The sequence below is a fragment of the Haliaeetus albicilla genome, chromosome 8, assembly GCF_947461875.1.
Source record: "Haliaeetus albicilla chromosome 8, bHalAlb1.1, whole genome shotgun sequence".
In the NCBI taxonomy this organism is placed as follows: Eukaryota; Metazoa; Chordata; class Aves; order Accipitriformes; family Accipitridae; genus Haliaeetus; species Haliaeetus albicilla.
The window spans coordinates 15,507,176-15,526,711 of record NC_091490.1 but is presented as its reverse complement, the minus strand read 5'-3'; the positions used below and the strand labels follow the sequence as shown (position 1 = coordinate 15,526,711).

At 38.4% G+C, this 19,536-nt stretch overlaps 1 protein-coding gene across 27 annotated transcripts in view; it reads right to left on the bottom strand.

Annotated features, from left to right (window-relative positions):
- The window catches only part of ADGRL2 (adhesion G protein-coupled receptor L2), a 393,866-nt gene that overhangs the window by 115,022 nt on the left and 259,308 nt on the right, over positions 1-19,536 (bottom strand). For all 27 annotated transcript variants that reach the window (XM_069789051.1, XM_069789052.1, XM_069789066.1 and 24 more), the window contains one exon: positions 12,884-13,056. In XM_069789051.1, coding sequence (XP_069645152.1) covers positions 12,884-12,956 — 73 coding nt within the window. In that variant the 5' untranslated portion in view covers positions 12,957-13,056. The remainder of the gene's footprint in view (positions 1-12,883; positions 13,057-19,536) is intronic.

Sequence of the window (19,536 nt, the reverse complement as noted above, 5' to 3'; positions counted from 1 at the left end):
TCATAAACCAAGTTTATATATCCAACTATCATTCACATAAACACACGACTTGCTCAGCAAGAAGAAAATGTGCTGAGCAGGAAAAGTTTGCTGCAATTAGATATAGCAAAATTTATAACTGTGCTGCAAAATTAAAGAGAAGTATCTGGCACTATGAATTGTATCACTATGTAAAGTTAACCAAACTGGCAAAATACAACTGTTTTTGTCTCCTGACTGTGGTATATTTCTCCATGCCTATGTTCTGTGCACTTCTTAAACTCCCAAGTGTTTTTCCAAAACATTTTCCAATTTTTTCATAACCAGAAATTCTTTAAGTACAACAAAAGTAGGAAGCCTACTTTTGTGTGAGAAGTGACGAGTTTGCTGAATTAGGTGACCAAATAAGAATAAGGAAGACAATGCAGAGAAGCTGAATGATTTCCTCTGCACAGCTGAGGTTTGCAAACTGGCATAGATCATCAGAAAAGGATGATGGAGAGGATGGAGGGAGACAAACAGGATGACAAAGTTTACAAGGCAATGGTGTTACTCAGTATACTCCTTAAATGATCTGGAAATGGGGTGAGAAGACAGAGATGGAGAAATCTCCTCCACGATAATGTCTTTAAAACGTGAAGTCTACAAAAGACAAGGCGATTCATGACCACAGTAATACACTCCAAAACCTAAAGATATAACTTAGGATATTAAAAAAGTATTTCATTAAGTGATGAGTTGGTATAAATCAGATCAGACTCAATCACAATGGATAATTAAGAAATGTGCACTGTAAGCAGGCTACTTGGTGAATTTTAGTATTTTGGCACCTTCCTGTGAAGCTTCAAATACAGACTACCAGTGAAAGAAAAATATCTCAACTAGAAGGACGAAGATACAATGAGGCAATTTACAGTTCCTGTAAAAGTGTACATAATCTTAAAATCCCTAAAGCACCGTTGAAAGGACTAGCTTATGTGGGAAATGAGTCCTTTGGAAAAATCTTGTTTCCCTCTTCAGGGCAAAAATCAGACGCAACTCTGACATCTACCCAACCACGCCCTTATAGAACCACAAAGACAATAATCGTATTTGCATTTTTAAACACTTGCAGGCAATTTGGGATACCCTTCACCATCTTCATAACTGAATCAAGGAGATCCAGGCTCTAGATACTCTGACGTTAGATGACAGAGTCCCACAGAGTAGCATGAATGGTGTTAAGAATCAAACTGGTACTAGATTGTAACAAGGAACGACACATTTTAGACCTGTTTTCCCTCCTGAAAATAAAATGCCCATTCCTCTGGCACAGTGGTTTCCCAGGCTCCAGCGGACACACAGATCTCACTGTTTTTTTCACCTATTAAGGGTGGCCCGCCCTGACAGCTCTCATGACCTACACCGCTCCCACGTGTCCAACGCCCCAGTGACACGGTTCAGGGAGGTGACTGGGGTAAACATCTTCCCCCAAAAAAGACCAACTCTCTCCTGCCAGTCCCGCTCCCCGTATCCGTCCACCACAGGACCACCACAGGGATGCCAGAGCCGGCACAAGGGAGCTGACGGGGTGAGAGGGCAGGACTCAGCACTCCCCACCGCCGTCGGATGAAAATACCGTAGCCCCGCGTTCCCTGGCTCGCCCCACTGATGTGCACGTACGCAGAGGCGCAGCCGTGCCCGACCGCGGTGACACCGGCTCCCGGGGCCGTGCGGAGGTCCGCCTGCCCCGGTGCGAGGGGGGGCACCCGCAGCCTTGCCCTTGACGGTCTTCCAAAGGCACGCTGCCTACTGCAAGCATCTTCTGATAATTAAATCTTAGTACTTTCACTTCGGAAAGCAAACACCTGACACGGAGAGGCTGTGCGCATCTCCACATGCTCCAGGGACTTTCCTAAACAACCTGTCAGCAGTACTAATTGAAAGTGTGTAGTGTTAATATGCTAACAGCAGACATATGATCAAAAATACGTATTTTCCACAGAAAATTGGAATTTGTCAGGGGGGAGGGGAGAGATGCACGTGGATCTATTCTTGTGTAAAATTATTCTTTTTTTAAGCATTTATTTGGGATCTAACTTAGAAATTACTGTTACATATTCTAACCATATGCTTCGTAGGTGTTTTTGGTTTTTTTTTCCTCCCTTTAAACAGCATCAAAGCCTTACAATGACCTCATTAGAGGTACTTCAAGTTCTGATCTCTGAAACACAACATACACAGAAAACAACTGCAGTGCTTCTCTTAAAGTCTCTGACTATAAGGTCCAGGTGTATATTCAAATGACACGGGCAAATGTGACAGCTCTAAAACCAGACTTATCAGTTTAGGTTGCTGACATGCTACTGTGGTGCCTGTTCTCCTGAGTCAGCAGAATAAGCATTCTTGTAACCTTCAATACTCTGGTTGAAGAAACCAAAAAAGGTGAGTGTGAAAAACCTGGAGAAGAAGAAAAATAAGCATTCTAAGCCAGGGATGTTAGTCTACCATCATCAAAAGGAGATACCTACCTATGTTGCAGATCTAATTTAGGAGGCATGACTTTATAAATGCTTAAAGAATAAAAATGAAATTTTAGCTGAGCGTACATGTACACACTGTTTAAAAAACCAAAACATATATATATGTATAAAAATTACCTGTTTTTAAGCTCAAACTATGCAGGTACTTTGTTGAAAAATTAATTCCCAGTGAAGGGTATACATTTGTGTGGGTAATACAAATGGAAATTGATTCCAGAGTCTTTTATTCCAATACCTCCTTCACCTCTAATTCCTCCAAGTTATCTTGAGGATGCAGCATAATTATCATGGAACAGCAATTTTAGATCAATGGGATATTGGAGATGAGAGTTGTATGTCTAAAAATGCTTTCATGTCTAAACCATGAAATATCATGCAGTAAACATAGCATGTTTTGCCTATTTAAATGGTTAACTGGCATAAATAAATGAATACATATTAAAAAATCTTTTTAAGACCTAAATTTTTAGTTAATAAGCTTCTAGAAGAAGTCACCTTATGAAGACCAAACTAAGGTACCACAAAGATGTGAATTACCTTTTTATTGATAGATCTATTGTTAATACTCATGAGAATCACTTGCTCGTGAGCGGTTAACTAATGCCACATTATCAAGATATAAACATGTTGCATAAAAATTCTCAAAATCTTCAATAATGAGCCTTCCTTGTGTTATTTCTTCATAGTGTCATCGGAAACAATTCATTGGGCCTTATCAGACAAGAGTTCCCATTTTCTATCATTCCATTTTAACCTGCCTAATCAGTTGAACAAAAGTACTTTATGTAAAATGATTCCTTTAGTTGCCTTAGCTACAAATCCCTGCAGTATTGTATAATTGAAATCTACTCACGTAAGTTAGGAATAATTAGGACCCCAAATTAAGCCAAACACAAAGTTAATTCAAATAGTCAGCTGCTGTCATTTAAATGGTTACAGAGTTTTATTGTTGCTTAACATCTTTGAATGCTTTTAAATGCACCTTCCCCCCGCCCCCCCGTTACAATCTGATCCCTTACTCCAAGTGGAAATCGGATCAAGAGAACAAATTTTGGTCAGGTCACAATCATTCATACCTTGACCAAAGATTTTCCCTAGTAAAGTTTTTCCCCGTTATGGTCACTAGATTTTTATTATTTTTTTTTTAATCAGCCAAATAAACAAAGGAATTAAAAAGGATGGAAACAGACGAGGCTTTGAGGTAAATAAAGTCAGAATCTTTGAGTCTGCTACAAATGGCATTAACATGACAAACTTTTAATAGCAAATATTTGGAAAGTCTCTCTTCATACTTCAGAAAACCTTTTGTAAAAAGAAAGCAACGTAGAAATGTAGTTAAAATGGATCCATAACAAATCCAAGAGCTAGAAAATAATGCATCAAAGAGGTAAGGTTACATATTATAACTGCAGTTGTTGCCAGGACTGAGTTAGGAATCTACTGATTTAACAGAGTGAAATTAAGAAATAATTTATACAGCAAATTAACTGCTATACTGTTCTATATAATACATATAACAAAATAATTGCTATATTACTAGATTACAGTGTAACTGGTAAAGAAAACACTGGTGGTTAGATGCATTTCTTGATCGTTTTTCTGTCGACACTTAGTTTACACTGCAGAACAAAACACTGTATATTATAAATCCTTTAAGACAGTTTACATATGGATGACTTCCAGACTTTTGTATTCTGGATTTTTAAAAATGTATTTGCACAGATGCTTTTTATATATATGAAGATATATATCTCTCTCTCTCTTTAGTATAAAGATATAGAAGATTTAAAGTTTTTTATTACTGAGCAGGATTTGAATTGAACGCCAAAACCAACAGTTTATGCACGATATGCTATGCTGATATATTTAATTTTTTTTTCCAGCTGGTACATTAATACATGAAGTGATGTTTTGTGGACTCTATCCATCTTTATGGGTAATAATCCACATCACAAACCACCCATTTGCCCTCTAGTACTTTCCATGCTTCACTCTTCACGCATGCCAGCCTCATCTGTTGCAAATTAAATGATGCAAAAGCATAAGCAGCAAACTGTTCAGTTTTGTTTACTAAAAGCATACTTGTCTTAAGCCACTAAAAAGCATTATCAATTCTAAGCCACAAACCCACATTTTTCCAATAGACTTTCAATGGTAAATGTTAACAATGGCGCAGAATAAAGCCTAACTTTATTCTTAAAGTAACATTGTATAATTAAAAAAAGAAAAAGACAAAATATTAAAGGCAATCTGCAAGCCTGAGTTACAGAAAAGAACTGGGGCAGCTCAATGGGGAGAAATAGGAGAAATTAATGTGAAATACTGTGGACGGCAGATCAAGTCACGTGCACAGTCAAACCAGATCAGTGGCAAACAGACAAATCCGACTGAAGCTCAATAGGAAGATGGTTAAAACAGAAGTGATGTGAAATAATGCTGAAGTCTTTAAAAAGCAAACATTTCTCGTTGCTTTTCCAACTAAAAATGCTGCAGATCGGAGAATCTGGTTTCAGTGTCAACTTCCTCTCAGGTTTCCTAACGGAATTACTAAATTCAAATTTAACAGGAAAATTGCTCAAACAGCACCTTGCATTAATTGTACTTTCTGCTGGAACAGAACAAAACTACCTAACTCCTGAGAGAGACATCAAAATCCCTGACAAGGGAGAACACAAAAGCCAGCTCTCCTTCCATCATCAAGATCCCTCATAAAACTAGCCGAGTGCTGTATCCAACAACTGAAAGTTATGTGGTCCCCTGAGTTTCTCACATGTATATGTTGCTCAGGCAACAGATGAAAAAAACCCTCATTTTGCTTTCCATCTAGCCTCTCCCCCACCACATTTTATATACTGACAAAACATCAGTGATTATTATACTAGTATAAATTGAGAAAACAAGAAGAATGAAACGTTCCCAACCACCTGGACTGGTCCAAGCTCAGGAGGAACAACCAGGGAATCTCCCCTACTACTGCCAACACACTCACGTGTGTTTACACAGGTTGCCTTAATGTCACCGGGACACGGATGGATCGTCTCCCTGATTGAAAGAAGGGCCCGTGAGCCAAGCTAACATTCATACAACTCTATTTCTTTACACTTCAAAAGAAAGCCAGGAGATAGAGATTACAGAAACACAAAGAGCTTTAGCACAGCTGGGTTTTGGAAGCCAGTGGAGTAGTTCAAGACTCTTTCTGGAAGGGCAAGAATTTGGGACACCTTCAAGCAAAAGGATTTCTTCAGCTCCTATCTATCAGAAAGAACTGCATATTCAATTTCTCATACGAAGTTGTTGGATTTCAGGTATGGCTCATTTACAGAATCACCCATACAAAATTTATCCTGTGTTTAAAATGTAAAAAATTTAGTATTCCTGAAAAAAGTGAACATGATTGTAAAAATATCCAGCATTCATGCATTTCATTCGAAATGTCAATCCAAGGACAAACCATCAATGGATAAACTAGTGCTATCTGTAGAAATGAGTAAAACTGGAGCCAATCCAGCTTTAACAGAATGGAATTTTATCAAATTTGAAGTGATTAGAAGTAAAAATCCTGCAGTATGAATCTACCAACACAGGCACAGAATAAGTACCGTGTAAAACTGAAAGTACAATAAAATTATTCATGAACCTTTACTATATATGTGTGTGTTTTATTTCTTTATCTTCCTTTCTCCTAATTTTATACTTGGACAGCATATAATACAATGAAGTGCTGCTTTAGAGCCAAATTATCCAAGTACAAAGTCATACAATAAACAAAAAAAATAATAATCAGAGGGAGCAACTATAAATACTCTTCTAACCAACCAATGTTGATGAGTAAATATGACACTAATTAACGACTGTAAAAGGCCAGACAATTTTTAAAGTGTCTCGTCCGTAAAGGTTACTGTATAAATATATACAACTGCATAACAACATGTTGGGAGCTTGTATACTATTAAGTGCATTTATGACAGGAGTATGGATGGACAACAAGCTAAGAATTTCTCCCTGTGAATGATTTTATCGCCTCTTCCTCATGCAACACAACCTGGAAGGCTATCACAAACACAGAAGTGGGCACATCCATGAAACATATATTAGAACTGTTTGCCTAAGTCCTTTGTCTGCAGTGCTTTCGTCCTACATACACTCGCTGCTATTAAGACATCCGTACGACACACAATTAGCACAAAATGTATTACTGTTCTGTACAGTTTACTCACAGAGGCAGACCATGAACATCAATGGATCTACTTGCAAGTACAAAACCCAATATGTGCTTGCAGAACTTGGCAATGAATATTAAATCTAAAATCATTATACTTCACGATAATTTTCATAATCTGATCATAAGGACACTAAATGTAATAAGAAAGCCAGTGCTAGGGCATTCACCGATATCAGATGCTTCAGGCAGTTATACTTCCATTTTACACTATGACCTAAAAGTACAATATAAAGACAGACATTGTTGTTAAAGCTATACAAAAAACCTTGTTACTATGACAAACAGTATTCTTCCACTTGACAGAAAACAGAAATGAAAATAATTAAACACTTTTAAAATACAACTGTTAATTAAAATAAAAGATATATTTTTTTCCATATTTAGTAACAGAATACTAATGAAGCCTATTCGTTTTTTAAAAGACATGAGTGTCCAAATTCTGCTATTGTGTTCTTGGAAAGGTACCTTGCCGTAATAAGCTCATCTAGAATATACCCAGATTTATATTTAATAAAAGAAAAGCCCCTCAGGCAGTGGTGTCAGTGCAGGTTAGCTGAAGGTTAAGTCAATCCCCTCTAATTGCAGTGGTCAGCTGCACGGCTCGCCTTGCTCACCGAGGTTACAGCAACGAAAGATGGTAAACTGAAGTAAGAGCTTAGAGGGCTCTGAAAATACATCTGCCCTTAGCACAACACACTGCGTTTCTACAGTTTTACATGTTACAAGGTTCTTTTCTTCTGAATACAGAGCTCAAGAAGATGCAAAATCTCACCTCATAAAAGAGAATGTTTTTAAGTAGCTGAGGAGGAAGACAGCTTATCAAAATAGTAATACCATTATTCATCTCACAGTAATTGCGCATTTATACTTTTTTCTTTGCTTAAATTATAAGATCCTTACATTAACATTTCCTAGCAAATGCTCATATAAATGTACAATAGTACAGTATTTAAAATGGTTCTTCGTGCATTCTTCTACATTTTAAAATAGTGTTGGTTTTGCTTCGGTTTCAAAAACGTAATGTTACAGCATAGGATCCTGCAGACCTCACTGCTCAGGGCATATATGAAAGGATATTCACTGCCAGCACGTTAAAGAATCTCTGGCTTTTCCAGGCAGTCTGTCAGTCTCTATTATCTGGAAATGCACTTGAAAAGTTTAACAGACATTCTTCTTTCAGAAGAGGGTTGGTCTCACTGTTTAAATAAATTTCTTTTTTAAAAGATACCTTGGGCCTACACCTCCCTCAGAAAAGGAAAAAGAGATGTCCCAGATAAGTATGCACCAGAATATCCCAGTGAAAAACAGCATTCTCTTCCAGGAAAGAAAACAGGACGCAGTGCAGCAGTTGCTTTCTGCAGAAACGCAACTGCTTCCTTCACACAGATATTTTCTTCTGCATAATCTGCATTAACCAATTAAGAAAAAACATTTTCTAAAGAATCATAAAACACAATAGGTATACATGATAAAAATGAAGATAGTATTGGAAGGCTTATTAGCGTGACCCTCCAAAGGGTGCGGAATAACTGGCTGGCCTTAGTACGCTGGGTGTGCTTGTGGATGCTTTGCAACCTCTATTAAACCAAGTAGTTGCCTACTATCTGCGTGCTTCATAGAGCTCTCACTGTGACAAATTCCCTGACTAGAAATTAAATTAGTGTTCCTATTTGCTCTTGCGTGACTCCGTAATGGGTTTCACCCCTTGTAGAACTTGAATCTGCTAATTAACAGAAGTTGATTTCTTCTGAAGTCCAGGGTACAAGAATTTTTTGAATTTTTGTCCTGGGCAAAATCCTACTAATACTTCCTAGTAAATGTATAGGAAAACCAACGAGCTTCTACAGTTTGTTGAGTACCCATGCCATATGCCTTAGACACTCTGAGTAGCTTGTCAGGAGGCTGAAGATCTGAAGCAATACACTAAAAAGCAAATACCTTTGTAGTGGCCCAGTGCACGTTACCTGTATTTAGTATGTCTTTTCCTTAGTAAATGCACTTATGTTGGATACACGCTTAAAACTGCTTCCAGTTTAACACTCAGCTCCTTGGCTGACATAAGTGAAATTTACAGGAATTTATATTTCTCAGCGTACTGTTCATCAAAATGTACATTCAGAGGCAAAGACAGGCTGGATTTTTTTAAAAAAACACTAATGCTGTTTAGGAAAACAGAATTAGATAGCCAATGAAAGCATGACGATTCTTCCTTTGGACAAAGCATAGATAATAATTCATAATAAAATGAATTAAAATTGTATTAAACCTTGATTAAAATAACTATAAGCAAAGCAGATTATTTCAGTGCTTCCCAAGCACTTGTGCTTCTCAAGCAGCTGAAGAGAATAAAACCAAAAGGCATCTAAAGCTAGTCAAGAAGGTGGACTTCGTAAGCAAAATAAAGCTTAAAAAATCGAAACTTGTACAGTCCAAAACCCAATCTTAATCAGACTGTTTAGCTCTGACATCTTTTTTTCATATGCATATTAGTGTATCTGTCTTAACTTGCTTGAAGAGAAACCAATAATATATGTAATAAGCTTTTTACTCTGCTTTGCTATGGAAACAAGGCATGTGTGATCTCACTCTCTGACTTTCTGTATTTTCTCAGATAATTTTTAACTTGTTGGATGAGTTCACCTAATTAGGAAGAGGGGAAAAAAAAGCAAAAAGAGGTGGTGTCAAAAGTAATCCATTTCCTACAATTCATAGGAAACAGGTAAGTAAAGGCATGGGACTCAACTGCATGGGACCCAGAAGAGCACGAAGCCCCTCCTCTTGCGAGACCAGAGATCCAGGGCGGCGTGGGACGGGGACGGACTCGGGCACAGCCACAGTGGGAGCTCCCGTCTCCCCCAGGCCATCAGCCACCGTACGAGGCCAGGCTTCACACAGCTACCCACGTAACTCCGAGTCCAACTGCTTTCCAAGGGAGTTCTTTCAGTCTGTCTTTTGTAATAAAACTGTAGTTTATAGACATACCTACAGCAGAACAGGCTAGAAAAAGGGACAGAAAAATACCTTCGCAAATGACGTTAACGTTCAAGCTCATGACTTCAGCTTTTCTTTCCTTTCTCCTGCCTCGCACCTCTTCCTTATTTAGGGCTGCAATGCTTGCTGTTGATGGTAATAACAATGTTTTTCAAGCCTCTACACAACAATATTGACCTGTTGTTGATCAATGTACCAGCAGTGTATAATAACTCTGTACGGTCTTCCCCTCCAGCTGCCAGCACTCGTCCGTTCCAGGCTCATTTTACCTGAAGGAATGGACTGCTTCAAAAGCATCCCCACCTGGACTGCGCTAGCCAGGAAAAACAAAGCAAAACCAAGACCTTCTTAACTGAAGATACGATTCCTATTTGGACAGGCAACACTAAAATAAATTGCAGCCTTCACATAACTGTGCCTACTCGCTAATTCGCTGGTGAGTTAAAGTTAAGACACTGTGAGAGTAATGAAGTCTTTATCTTGATTGGTAAATGTTTCATTATATGAACAAATGAATCACTTGTCCACATCCAGGATTTTTTTTTTTTTCCGCTCTCTCTCTGTTTAACTGCACAGAAACATTAAAATATAACAGCAGGGAATTCAGCCAGGTTTCATCTCCCCCACCAACTGCAACAACCTGCATATACACATAAGATTTCTATAAAAAACCCTAAGTTCCAAGTGAGAGAAATAAAGATTTTCTTATTTCTAGCAAAAGTTAGATGCTCTTATTTTAACCTTTGTTCATGTTCGTATTTCCAGGCATGAAGTGCTACTAAAGCACGTTACACTTGGCATCTCTTATTACTGAAGCAGAAGGCAATGTAATCTTGTGAGAAAGTGTAATAATGCGGTATTCATTTTGCTTCTGTGGCTGGAAGCCAACTCTATATTAATATTCATTTCCAGTATACAGAGCCACAATATTTCATTTATTTTAAGAATTTACAATTAATTTGGTATGATTCTGTTATCTGCTCCCAATTTCCTTCCCTGTTTCTTTTAGCTGAAAAAGCAGCTCTTGTACAGACTTTTAAAAAGTAAATTCACAACTGAAGCATCAAAAGATTGCTACTGGCTACTAAAAGCAAGAAAAACAGGGACAGAACAAAATGAACTTGAAATATTACAGATGACAATGAAAATTAGCTTTCTGCAAATGGCAAAAACTCAATCTGCAGAAGTTCTCAGCTGACTTTTTCCTTTCCAAACTCAGCAGGTAAAACACTCTTTGCAGCATGCTGTTTGCTACTGTAACCGGACCAGAGAAAGTAAGTTGTCTGCTTTTCCTTTGTTTTCGAATGTTTTCAACCACCACATAGCATTAAACTGCAAGTATGTGAAGCTTTGTAAAATGTACTAGATATAAGGATTTGAAACAATTACAATAACAAATAAAATCCTTAGTATTTTAAAACTTCAGAAAAAACATAAATAGATGCTGCTACTTCCTACACCTTTGGTTTCAACTAGTGCAACCACTTTTGCAATGTAAGTGCATTTATAATTAACACAAGTTATTACCTAACCAGCCAGTCATAAGATTTATAATGCCATTCTCCTAATATGCATTTAACTTCCTTACCTGTTAAAGAGGCTGAAAAGCATTTTACCTTCCAGCTGTTGGCACTTACTTTCCTATAAAAGTGAGATTATACACAAGTCCACAGACTCAACAGACACCAAGAGAGAAGTCAGTACAGCAGCTACCAAATCAGAAATCCCATCAAGGATGCAACCATCCAAGATCTGCAGTGTGCCGCGGGAAATGCCAGTTTTCTGATACATCCTTGCAATTTTTAAGAAGAATGAGGGGAGGGAGGGGAAACCGGCTGTGAAAGCTATGTAAGTGAAATGAGATTTCCCCATGTTCAGAAACCTTCATGAAGACTCCTAGGATGCACTCCCTGGTATATGTGTATGTTCACCCATACATATGAACAACCTATTTCAGCAAAGCTTGTCTGTCAATACAACACAAGACCCGAGTTGTGTTAGTCTAGAATAAATGTTTAGGAAATTATGCACTGAACCATATACAGTACTTAAATTTTTCATCTAGGGTTTTGCCATTTTTGGGGACTAGATCCTTCTTGTTTGTATAGACTTGGGAAAGAAGAGAGGGGGAGGCAGAGCAGCTTTCCTGAAGTATCTCTGAAAATTTAGCCTTAAAATTCAAAGAATTTTGACAGGGTAAGGTATGTATCTGCTTTAAAAGATGGTGAGATCACGCCACAGATGTACCAAAGAAGCCTATATATTATAAACCGATTACTGAATAATGTAAGAAGGCATGGAGGTGCTATTTTATTACTAAACCAGTCCTTTCACCTGTAATCTAGTCAATCAAAATGATTACACCCAGAAATAGCCTCAAGTTCTATACAAATATTTGTAAGTAAGAATTCATAAACCATGTTTTCCTGATCCTTCATTTGTGTTTCTCTATTAAAATGGCCACAAGAACAGCTGGGGAGACACACTAACTGGATAAAATACAGTTTATGAAGAAAAACAGATAAAGAATAGATGATACAACTTTTTTTAAAGAGCTTTTTCCTTCCTCATCTCTTTAAGAGCTATTTTAAGCACCACATTTGACAGCAGTGAAGTATTTTTCCCTTTTTTTAAAAAGCAAAAATATTTTAAAGTAGATGCTATTTCTGTATGCACTTTGAGTTTTATTTCCTGAATTTTAACTTGCATAGTTCTGATCTTAAATGAAGTGTTTGCCGTTTTATTTTCAGCCAGCCAAATTAGAAGAGTAAACCAGGTATTTCATTTGCACTGTTTAGTTATTTCATATCACATTTAACATAGCCATAAATTGCTTCTAAATGGTTGTGCAATGAGAACAGGAAAAAGAAGAATAAACAGGAAGAGTCCAAAAATAAGGCACCTACCAATCAAGGACATTAATACTGTCACTTCAGTTGCCTGAACACTGTGTTTCAGTTTCAACATACCACACTGCATCAAAACCAAAAAAATACATTTTCTTTTTTCTTTACAGAAGAGACACTTTGTGTCTTATAAATTAAACCTAGAACATGCTACAGATACTTTTACTCTGACAACCTAAAACTTCAAGTCATTTAACAGAAATTAACTGTACAGACCATTCATCTCATCTGCAAACTCAAGTAAAAAATAAACTAAAGCTTACCTTCAGTACACTGCAGGAAGCTGATAATGAGCAGAAACCAAAAACTTTGCATTCTGCAGCCAGAAGACACCATTATTGATCCCTGCAAGAATTTTCTTTGTATTCCTTAATGAATCCAGTTATAAAAGCCCAGCATCATCGAAACCAGTGGTCTGCATTATTCATCTTCATACCTGGAGACGCAGAGGATTTGGAAGAAAAGGAGAAAAAAAATCCATCAATAGCTGAACACCAATAATATGGAATACCAAATCTTACTTGACATGAAGACAGAAATTTTTAATAAAAACTGACAGTACACCTGTACTGTAGCTGGGAATTTGGCAGGTTTGTGGGATGTAATCTCTCAAGGTCAGTGATCATTAAACAGAATGCCAAATAATGATATATGTTAAAGTTGAAAGTACGAATGTTATTGATGTACTTGCACTAAGACACCTGAAAAAAAAAAAAAAAGGAACACTTTCACTGAGTATAAGAAATTGGATGTGCAGATGACTAGGCTAAGCTTTTCCTACTCCCCAAATCTGACACAACCTGCATTTCTCTACCTCAAAGAACAATAATAAAATTAAATCTAGGGCACTGCCATATTTCTAAGGGATTTGAAACATGGAGTAGCTGAGAACAACGGAGCAACACCACTCAACAGTAAGGCTCTGCGGGTCTCCTCCCTGCCACAGCTCCGGAGTTCCCTTCGTGCCACACATAGGTCGCTCTCCTTGGATGACAAGCAGCAACAGCAACTTTGCCAACAAAATACTCAGGTGAGGAAGCCTCTTCATATGACTCTACAGTTTGCTGTATTTCTACCCAATAAACACCTTCAGAGAAAAGGGAATAAACATAACGGATGAGACTCTCCTGTCCTTAGCCTCTGACGAGATTTGTCTCCGACTGAGAAATATGAACCGAACTGCTCCTGTAAACGATGTACCAAAGGAAGAATTCTTAAAGCTATCATTTGCATTTGAAAAATATAATTACAGTGATAGAGTGCAGTAGCTGTGATAGAAGACTTGACGGCAGAGTGCTCCCTTTCGCTAATGACTTCCTTCTTTTGCCAGCCAACTGAGTAACTATGTACATCCTCTCCATATCTCACTGTAGGAAGCTAGATCATGCTTCAGCCCCGACTATTAGAGTTTGGGAAGCTAGAGAAAAATTAACATCCATATAAAAAAAATATTTTTAACTACAAAGCTGGCTCTATAGATTACAGATATGTGAAACAACTCTGGAAGAATGACTCTCCGAACACTGCGGCAATCACAGATCCAGAGAGCTGAGTCTGGTGCCCCACTGGCTTGGTCTCTCCAAGACCAATGGACAGGACTGTGTGGATGCGTTTCTGAGGTATCTGAAATTAACATTACTTTAAAAACATATAACAAAGACTATGTAAAAATTTAAGTGGCAGGATCCAAGGGCCACTTACGAGTCTTAATAGTACTGGCGCATGTTGAGGGCTTTAAAAATACATTTACCCTTTTGGCGAGGAGAACTGGAAAGGATGAAGAGCACAAAACGCCAGACAAAGAAATTCTATGAACTGTAGATCATTTTCAGAAGTAGAAAGTGTAACTCCTTTTATATTAGTCAATGTTAATATTAATCAATGATAAGTTTGTTCCCTGAGCACACAGACAGCAACAAGACTGACACTCACTTTTTTCCCCCAGGAGAGAAAGACGGGAATTAACAGAAAACATTATGGAACAATTTCTCTGGCTCTCAGTGAAGGCAAGTGACTGTGGCAGAATAGGAGACTATTAAATAGCCAAGTAGGCTTCTTTACTTGGCTCCTCTTTAAGAGGAGTGATGCCACTTCAGTGCAGGCATCCCTCTCACACAACACAAGCGTGCTTGTGATTTCTCACACAGGGAAATGAAAGAGAACTGACATCTGAGGCCAACTGATTTTGTATTTATTTATACATAAAAACAAACCCTTTTTCCAATTTCCAACTACAGACAGGTGCTCTTCAATCACAGGCGCTTTTATCCGCACACATTTCAACAAAGAGCATGTGATAGCAAAGGGAGTGCTTCAGTGCAGGACAGGCAGAGTGTGGCTCTGCCTGGCACAGACCCATGTGCCTAAAGGTAAAAGATGTGCCCTCAATTTAGATGGTGATACACCAGCTGCTACAGGACAACCCAGAAGCAGTTATGAAGAGACAGTCATATTGTATCTCTAGATCTTTCACACTGGGCTGAGAGTATTTTGCAACTAAAAAAAAATACATCTAAAAATCCACAAAGGATGCACTACATTCAGCAGAAATTACAATTGCAAAGGAGCTCCTGCTGAGCAAAGAAGAAAAAATTGCCACCATGATATATCCCAAAAAACCCCTGGAGATAGTTCAGCTAAAAGCTTGGGAAGAGCTTGGATTAATTTTTTACCTGTAGCACCCAAAGGAAAAATCATAAAACTATTTCACAGACACTACAGACTAATCAGCATAATTTCAGTAAGCAATCAGAATAATCCAAGAGAATAGATGAGGAACAATAATGGATAAAAGTGAAATTAAGTCAGCCTTCTGATTGCTCCCAGTCTGTCCAGAAGATTTTGACTTCCTGAGACTCAAGTTTTATCATTATTTCCATAACAGATCACTGCACACACAGATTTTGAGACGTTTCCTTTCATTTTCAAGTGGATAGCAACATATCTGTGCTTTATCCCCCTTAAACTCATCACTTCCCTGTGGGCTTTTTCTAAATTGGGGGGGTGGGAGGTGGAGGTTGTGTTAAAAACAAAAACTACAGTCAAAGCACCACTTGGGGTACCCAACATCTCTCTAGGAAATAGCTGCAAAATTTATGGCAGAGACTTTTTTTTTTTTTAAAATGACTAAGAGTTCCTGACCTTGTAAACTGACTTATTTTAACTATTTTAATAAGAAATCACAGTTTCTGAAAGGATATTGATGTTTCTGTGATACTAAAACCAGCAGAAACTATTCAACTAAGCATAAATGCAAAATATTTTAAGGACAAATTTAAGCGCTTTGTGCAAGATATTGTTCTCGCTAGATTGCTGTAGCCTACAGACATAGAATTTAACTCAGTGTACTGCTGCAAAAAGAATTTAAAATAAACTAACCAGCCCCTACCGGATTATTAGTAACACATGTTTTTCTAAAAAAGCAAGAAAAAATTAAGCAGTGTTTGAAAACTGATGTAACAGGGTTTGGGTTTGCTTCTTTCTTTTCTTTTGAATAAAAACTAACAACTGCACAGTGAACAATTTTTAATGCAACCTCTGTATTTGAGAAATTCTGTGTGGCTCCAAGTAAAAGAACGGTGCAGTTCTGAACCAGCTATTCATCAACATAACAAAAGCTAATCCTGAAAAAGGTACCCAGACATGAGCTGGAGCCAGAGAACACTCTGGCTATAGACACTGCTGTCAGCCACATCCTTCTGACCATCCATCTATCAGCGGTACGGCGACTGTCAGTGGCATCTCACAACAACAACAAATCCCAAACCAAACAAGGAGGACCAGGAAAAGACATATTAAGTTACTTCTTTGTAAACAGCAAAAGGAGACCACGGCGAGTGGCTGTCCTGCGCAAATAACTTATTTCCCCTCAGACGTTAATAAAGCTTTTCCCTGGATCACTGACTGCTTGGGCTTGTGGGTGGGGCAGAAAGAAACTCCCTAGAGCAAAAGGTTGCTTGAATTTCAGAGCGCAATAAAAGCTGGCCAGAAAATTTCAGTTGTAACTTAAATCCCTACCTCTGGGCCATACTGCAGTCTCCCATAGAAAAAAAAAAAAAACAACCCTCTGCTGGAAGCAAGAGCGGTTCACCTTGTTAAGTTTCTTCACATATGTGCTGTTGAAGACGACTGGATCAGTAATGGAAATGTTAATGTTCAAACCTGTACACTGCAAAAGTATTGGGCATCTCTTCATACTGTATTCACAAGCTGTGCTCCAAGTCCCGAATCTCTTAGTGCCCCTGCCTTGCTTCCTTGTTCTTCTGTACTTTTGAAACTTCTTACAGACAGAACACAACCGCCGCAGAATACGTGCCACTCTTGGCCATGCCTCTCCCCGCAACATTGCTCAAGAGCACCCCAGAGATAAGAGAAAGCTGCTCCAAGCATGCTCCTTGAAATGCTTTCATCTTTGAAGAGAAAGACCTCTAAAGGACTGACGCATCCCAACTCTACTCTGTTTAACCTTCCCAAGGTTTTATTTTCAAAAGCCAAGAAAGGGTCTTTTAAGAGCTTCCGGACAACTGACACAGCATGCTCAAGAGCTGCCTTTTCCCTCCTGTTCCGTCCAGATTTTCAGGCAATTAAGACAGAGGGGAACGCAGAGATCTTTCCAGCTAAGCAAGGATGTTTTTCTTTAGCTGGAAGTCTTTCAGACTAACACTGACGTATTTTACAATATAATGCTTAATTTTCCAAATAGTCTTAGAAACACCGTGAAGTGCTTGCAACCTTAGTCAAGCTTTAACATCCCTATTACAGAAATAAAATTTACACTAGCTTTACAGATGATGAGGCACTGAGAGGTAAGGAATATCAGCCACAGCTGCACAGCTTATATGTGCCAAGGAACTAGCAGGACCCAGGCAGTCCTTCTTATAAATCCTGTATGACCTACCTTGCCACACATGCAGCACCCCCACTGCCTTTCATAACCCAGTTTATGAAACTAAGTAATTCTGTAATATATCTGAGACACTCTGCAGAGGAAAGGAGGGGGAAGAGGAGGCAAGGGTGAGTAGATATATATTCATACAATATAATAGACTACTTAGTCTCCTGAGAAATCATGTGTCCACGTGCTTTCCCACCATGAGGCTTTCCCAATTTAAAAAAAAAAAAGTTAAACTTCCTATAATCTGTAACATAAGAATTTAATTAGTGCAGTGTGATTAGTAAAACTGTCTAAGCCACATTAGTAAAATACTAGAATGAGACTAATACTGTTTATGGTCGAAGAGCTACAGTTTTATACCTATCTGCAGTGAGACCCAGCTCTAGTTTTCAACAATGAACATATCTTCAGATGCATCCAATATAAGTTATTCCTAAGTCTTCAATACCGTTATTCAAAAATTGACTTACATTAATAACTTTGCATTAGCGCTACAGTACCAGATTGTAGAAAATCTTCAAATTTACAAGATCTTACAAAAAAACCCTGAAGACGAGCAAGACCCCATGCTGATTTAGTTAGCGTCCTTCTACTACCTATGATAAACAATCAATGCCTGATCTGTTCCAATTAAACAAGTTGCATATTGCAAGAAGAAAGGAAAGGCTAACTCTGCTCCGTCTAAAATTGGTTAACAAAGACTTATTTTCCACTGAAAGCAATTCAATGCTTAAAATGTACCAGAGAGTCTTACCTTCAATTCTGTATTCAACAGTCCCTACTAATTGTCACCTTGAACACTGGATTTCTAACCCAAAACATCTCTTCCCAAGTTGCATGGAAGGAATACAGTATCAGGAAAGGGAATAATACGGTAAGAACAAGACTTGACCAAGGTCATCCAATCTTGCAACAAAAAAAATTACTTCAATGCATTTAGCTGCGCCGTGCTCTGAAGTGACACACCCATGCTTGAGGAATGCCTGAAACAGCGCGCAATAAACATGTACCCTGAATGGAGAATGACCACAGAAATGCCCACCGCACACCAGCCTGGGTTCCCAGCTCATCAGTGCAGCAGATCATTCAAAATACCACACCTACCTATGCAAGACATGACACTGAACGGTGTGCTGACACTATTTTAACAGCGCAACATCACAATTTAGTCCATCAGTCTACAGCAGCTCAGTGGTCTACCGCAATCATTCACAGGGAAAATAAATAGGATTTGAGGGGAAAAGATGAAGATTTTCCTTTCTCATCAGCACTCCAGTTTGGCTTGGCCTCACTCTTGTGTTTTACAGGCAAGTTACACGCCGCTCCCTTCCCAACAAGCCAGCTTTGCCCCTTCTTGTTAACACAGGATAAAGCCTGGACACTCTAGGGAGTTTTCATTCAATAAGCCAGCAAAGTAAACCTTTGCTAGCGCTAATAAGAATGGCTTTTTTTGGCTCCAGGCACTCTCCTTTTGCCAAGTCTGAATTTCTTTTTTTTTTGCCTTTGCTAAATGCTCAGAATCCGGGGGGTGGGGGTGGGAGGTGTCACTCAATCCTCATTGCAAATTCCCTGTATTTCACCTGAATCGACACCGTACCGCTACATCAGACCACCTCCACTCAAACAGTGCAGGTAAAACCTTTCTAACGCTTCTGCCCTCCATGTCACTACATCTTCATGGGGTCTCAAAGATACATCCCCAGCATCCAAAGAACAGGGGGAGGGAAAGGGATGCTGTAAGTCAATTACAACCGTTATTGGCTGTAATATCTTAGTGTCACGCTGAGCATGTTAAATATGCTGATCACTTTGGACACCAGAGGCACAGTCTGAGGCTGTTTGCCATTCTCTTCATTAAACTGCAAAACAAATAGCTCTCATTTTCAAACCTACGTAGGACAGATTTTATGAACATCAAAAATAAACAAGAAAATAATGAGTAGCTATAAAAAACACCGAGAACCATATGACAAACCAAAACAAGCAATCGTAACAGCTGAAGAAAATTCAAAGGCTTTTCAA